Below are 6,000 nucleotides of genomic sequence, written 5' to 3' on the forward strand. Positions count from 1 at the left end.
TGGATGCTGGTTGGAACCCTTCTCCCCACCTTTGTGGAAGCTGAGCAGAATGTGTATAAGTTCAGGGTGTTGTCCCCCACATTTTTAGAAACTTCTGGACCCAGAATAACTGTTCTGGAGTGAAGACTACTCAACGCCAAGATCACCACTCTGCCAGATCTGACTGTTCCCAGGAACTGCTGCTCTGACCTACTGCATGCTGATCTCTGCCCTGCAGGCTGAAATAATTCCCCAACACAACCTCAGAGGCCTGCCTGGTGTGTCCTGCTTCCCTCAAGGATTGTGCTGAGCAAAGTGGGAATCAGCCCCGACTGACCGTTGCCGGGGGGCACCAGGACCCGCTCCCTTGATCAGTGAAAACACCTGATTGCCGCTGGCTCCCCCTGTACGAGGGGCCTCACTTGAGGCAGGGGGCCTTTCACCAAAGTGCCCCCCCTCTCGTTCACATGGCTGCCGGAGTGACCCCGACAAGGTCCCCCCACCCCAGAGCTTGCAGCCTGAAGACGCCCCTACACCCAGTGGCTGCCGCCAGGGGACTCTAAGATCTAGCCCGGCCCCACAGCTGTGACTGAATCCGCCACCGGGTCCCAGAGCCTCCAGCGCTGGTCTGGGTCTGAATACCTTCACCGGCCTCCCGGCCCGCAATCCAAAGGGTACTACAGAACTCCACCTGCAGCACCATTCCTGCCCGCCCCGAAGGAGTGAGTGCGACCGGGAGAGCACCGTATTTTCTTGAGGCGCCCCGTCCTGTACCGGGCTCCAGTAGAGGCACCCTTCCCTGGCCACTCAAGCCAGGAGAATGCGGCTGGGCTGAGTATCAGAGGCGAAGAGCCTCTTACACTTGTTGACCCCACAAGGGAACTGAGCTTGGAGCGAGATACCCTTCCTGGCTGCTCCAGGGAAGAGAGCATGGCTGGGAGGAATAACACAAAGGTAAAGATCATCAACAATTATCCCTACACCCCCGTGACTATGCCTGACACTCTTCTAAGTAAATAATACCTGCATTTGTTGTAGTAGGAGCACGGGAGCCCCTTTGTTGAAAAAGGCATTCGTGGTCCACACTTCCTATGAGAGTAACACTGGGGCCTTCACTTAGAAGGCGGTGATTGTGATTCTTGTAATAATTGGATTTCACTGGAGTATTCCCCCCCTCATGGTTTCTATATGGTTCTCACCACCTGAATCGTATTACATGTTGTACTTGCCAGGTTGGGGGAGACGTGTGAATTTTCAGGAGGTGCATTGCAGGGTGGATTCATGACAAATGCAAATACCCTAATATTCTCAGGATATATGCCCTCATCTTGGTGATAATGATGACCTGACATTTAAGAATATTTCATTCTATGTGCATTTATTCTTGGTGATAATGTGCTTATCTGACTACTGCCTTTCCAGAGTATTAGCAAACTGCATGTTAATCTGACAACTGCTTCTGTAGCATGGTGTTACTGATGCATGTTGTTTTTGGTCTAATGACGATATGTGCAATAGCATTTATTTTTATATAACTTGTGGAGTTTTCTTTGTGGTGTATTTATTGTGTCACTGGGTTGTGTGTGTTCTGAAAACGCTTTGCACATTGCCTCTGGGATAAGCCTGGCTGCGCATACCAAGCTACCAAGGGGTGAGCGGGATTATCTTGGGTGTGTAGCTTCCTTGCACTGATAAGAGTGGTGGCTCCTGCCTTTCTGAGGTGCCTAAGCTAGCCAATCATGAACCCCATTTCTAACCATCACGGTATAGGAGAAAAGCCTGAGCCTGATCATCAGTCTTCTGACGACTGACGTAAATCCCACCCAAGAGACACCAAGGAGACGGAGTGAATGAGAACGGAGGAGAAGTGAGACCAATCCGATGGAGAGAAGCTGGGCCACTCTAGGCGACCAAATAGATAGGCTGTGCATGAAGAATGAGTTAAATCATGGAAGAGAGTAACATGGAGGAGAAGTGCCACTTAGAAGGTTTGAGAAATCCATAAGGAAAAAAAGAATGAAAGAGAAGAGAGATACACAGATTGTAAAGAAGATCAAAGATAGTGACATTGAGAGAAGTAGAGGAAGACACAAACATGACAGGGAGCAAAAGCGATTAGGAAAGAAGATAGACGAGCGAAAGCGAGGGAAAGAGATAGAGAACAAAGAAACAGTGGCGGCTCCTCCGTATGGGTGGAAGAGCGTCGCCCCCCCACCAGCAGTGGGAGCGGCAAATCCTTTTAAAGAAAACAATAATAAACAATGTCTATTAGCGTTTTGTTTAAAAGGGGCGGGCCACGGGGTGACGTGCACTGAGGGGGAGTGCTCAGCACCCCCATTCAGAGCGCATGTGTGTTTAGCCGGCCGTCTCGGGCTGGCCAAACACACATGCGCTGCAGACTGTCTCCAGCCGAGAGCCTGCACAGGCTCCCAGTCTGCCTGGGAGCTCCCTGGCTGGGGGCTCCAAGACAATCCTGACGCTGCTTTGGGCAGCATCAGGATTGGCAGCAGGGCAGGCTGGGAGCCTGTGCCTGTAGCAGCCCCACCCCTTTCGCAGCCCGCGAGCTGCTACTGCAGACAAATAGAGGCAAATGACACAGTTATGAAAGACAAAAGCAGGGGTGACAAAGGAGAAAGAAATGAAGATATGGTCTGTGAAACCAAGGAACTAAGGAAGGGAACAAGGGTAGAAATGAAGCACGTGAGCAATAACACCACAGCTGAGAGCAAAGATGGGAGAACAAAATGAAGAAAGGGATAGTGAAAATAGTAAGTGGATGAAGAGAGGAAAGAAGGAAACAAACAATGATGGAGCGAAGGAAGCAAGAGAAAGGGAGAAAAGAAGGAGAGAAATGAGACAAAAACTCCAATCGAAAAATCGTTTTAAATGTATTAGATTTCCATCTGCATTATCTCCAAATTATAGAAAATAAAGATGTTAAATCATATGTTTTTTTAGCTTTTATTGCTGTCTGTTGCAAGCGCCATTGGGATTAATACCGGGTTGGTTGACCACGATTTGTTGGGCATTTTTGCACGTTTCAGTTGAGTACAACACATGACTGATTTAGGCGGAGCGGGACCCTGAACTGGATGACACCTCGTCCGATCACAATCTGCCTGAACCTGAACCTGGTTTCCTGAACCGGATTACCGGGGTGAGGGAACTCCATTCCCTTTTATCGACTGGGAAAGCCAGCTGTTATTTCCCATTCCTTGAGGATTACCTTGTGATAGCCAAATATATGGGCAGGGATACTGGTAAAAAATGTTATTTCCATCCCCACCTTATCCCCACACATACATCTCCATTACTTATACTCGGGGCTATGCCGTTGTTGATGCAGGCTTCCAGTCCATTTCTCCATCTGAATTTGACATATACAGAATCATGGTATCATCCTTTGCCTCCTGTGTGCATTATGGGCATATATGATGCCAATGCAAGCTAGATATGTTGGCTTTGCCATTGCTTGTTTGTTGTTTCCATGTTGCTGCCATTCTCTCTCACACACTTAAGGAGACTGCTCTATCAATAGTGTACATGTGTAGGATGGGAAACCGAGAGGACCTTTCCATAAATCCCAGAGCTTGAACAGAAGTAAGTGCTTGCTTCTTTAGGGTCTTATACTGCCCCATCGTAATGTAAATCCATGGAGTTGCCTTGCATCCTTTCTATGTTGCCGTACAGGTTCACTTTACAGTTTCTTTTTTCTCTAGTTGCCTGACATTTGCTTTTCTACCGTCAGGAAAAGTGACTTACTATGCAACCAGGGATGGGGGTGCTTATGTACGAACCCACTTATTTGTAGTGAAAGTACCAGTGAATGTCTATTGAGTAAAGGCAGCTAATATCATAAGGAAAAGCAAAAGATGGTGCAGCTCTGCCTTGGGCCACGGCGTGTGTCTGAGGAATGAATGCACAGAGTCCTGTCAGTGGCTGTCAGTGTGTAGGGCTTCTAACAAGGCTTGAGTAGGTCTTCCTCCTTACCTGAAGACGGCTCTGTGAGTCTGTTCCCGCTCCTCGCCATTGACCATGCAGGAGAACAGCCCAAAGGACTCGGTACCTGAGAAGTAGACAAGACGTCACTGCAGAAAGAACTACGAGGATCTCCATATGCACCATAAGCATACACTTTCCACACATACAGGTCACTGTACAGTAGGCATGGAGAGAAATGAAGTCCTATACTGCTTACAGTACATGAGACACCCCCATGTAGCATACAAGACCTGCACAAAGCCCTATGCTGTTAACGTATACACTGTGCGACATAGAGCAGGACTTTAATGTAGTACAGATTAGGCCTTCAGACTGGTCCCTAACCCAATCATGACACAGAGCCACTCATGCGGCACGGAAAAAGCCTTTATCAAATCACCCTGAGAAGGGCTTTGACTAGTCATGTCGCTTTCTTATAATATCTGTTTACATATTTATTCTATATATTTATTTTCATAGCACATGCAGATGTTCATCCAATCCTGCATCATGTTGTAAAGACAAGGCCTTTACCAGTACATATAGAAAACAGCAGGTCTTCACTTAATGAAGCAATATAGGGGAGGTATAAACACAATCATACAGGGCACAGCAGGCTTTTCATTAACACAGAAGAGATTTCACCTAATAATACATTCAATGTATACAGACGTGTTATTGTCAACGCCAATCAAAGTTTTTAATTACACACATAGACAACTTAAAACATGATCCTGGTCAATATCAGTCTTACTTGCTTGGTAAAGTACATTGTTACGTTCTTGACTGCTAGAGAGTTTAGATGTGCACAAGCAGCATTGGTTTTTGGTGCATTGTACATTTTTTTATTTTGGCCACATTAAGAACTTGTCTACTCAGCCTCATTCACCAACAAAGATTTGTAGGCAGTTAAGGATGGAACACTACGCTTCCTCCTCATGACTCATTTGCACTCACAGCTGAATATGGTAAGAAAGTGACAATTTTTGTTTGGGTACCTCCACTTTTTGTAGATTGATGCCGGTGATTATTGAACACTGAAAAATTTGCCACTGCTGTAAAGTCCCAAGTATACGTGCTCTGACTTCTAAAACATGCTGAAATTGGCTACCTCTTAATTGACATATTTACCGCTCCAGCAAGGCCATAGTATATAGTATAAGAAAATACACCAATGACATGGGAAAATTAAATATCACATGTCTGACTGCAGCACATGTTGTGCCATCCACTAGGGTGACAAACAAAATATAGCTTCAGGCTCGCCTGTGTAGGCTACGTCCTGCAGCTTTTAAACCTGCAGGACAACCTGTCTAAATAAACCTTTTGACAGGAAAGAACCCTACTCTTAAATATTAAATAAGTCATCCATAAGTAAACCTTATTGCCAACAAGGTAGGGTGCCTGGTGTTTAAAAGTGGTACATGGAAGAATTTAATGTTGGCATGTGCCTAAAGTGACTAGCCCCCAGGAGCTATTTACACTCTTAAAGGGCAGTAGATGTCCTAATAGGAAAACTAAAATTCAGAATAAAATTATAATGCTGCTATTTTTGGTTTGGGACAGGCTACTGGAATAATCCAAACACCATTTTAAATGTTTATAAACAGTCCAATGCAGTGGTGAAATCAGATTTTAATAAATATTTATGGAAAGGGACTTTTAGAAAGGTAGACTTTGTCTGGCTGAACCTCGGGAAAGAGCCCTTTTTGTTATTTGGTGTAAATCCATTCAGTAGTTTTGGAAATATTAAAGAAAAAACAAATTTATATATATATATAGGGATACGAAGGCTCCGCAAACCCTTCCAATCTTGTGCTGAGATCTTATTGGCTGCCAACACTTCAACAAGGAAATGTTGGCAGCCATCTTGGGACTCGGCTTCAGCCAAATCCCAGAAAAAAAGATGAAAAATTAGAAAAGTGGCCAGGGTAAGGATACCCTGACCCCTTAAGCTCTGGTACAGGGGTCCCAGAGCGCCCCCCACACAAAAAAAGTACTTTAAAAAAAAAAACGTTACCGCAAATTTGCAATGACGTT

The 6,000-nt window shown here is 45.5% G+C and overlaps 1 protein-coding gene across 2 annotated transcripts in view; it reads right to left on the minus strand.

Moving 5' to 3' along the window:
* MAPK8IP2 (mitogen-activated protein kinase 8 interacting protein 2) overlaps window positions 1–6,000 on the minus strand; it is a 237,283-nt gene that overhangs the window by 77,802 nt on the left and 153,481 nt on the right. For both annotated transcript variants that reach the window (XM_069229474.1, XM_069229475.1), the window contains exon 6: window positions 3,970–4,045. In XM_069229474.1, coding sequence (XP_069085575.1) covers window positions 3,970–4,045 — 76 coding nt within the window. The remainder of the gene's footprint in view (window positions 1–3,969; window positions 4,046–6,000) is intronic.

This window comes from Pleurodeles waltl, chromosome 4_1, assembly GCF_031143425.1.
Source record: "Pleurodeles waltl isolate 20211129_DDA chromosome 4_1, aPleWal1.hap1.20221129, whole genome shotgun sequence".
In the NCBI taxonomy this organism is placed as follows: domain Eukaryota; kingdom Metazoa; phylum Chordata; class Amphibia; order Caudata; family Salamandridae; genus Pleurodeles; species Pleurodeles waltl.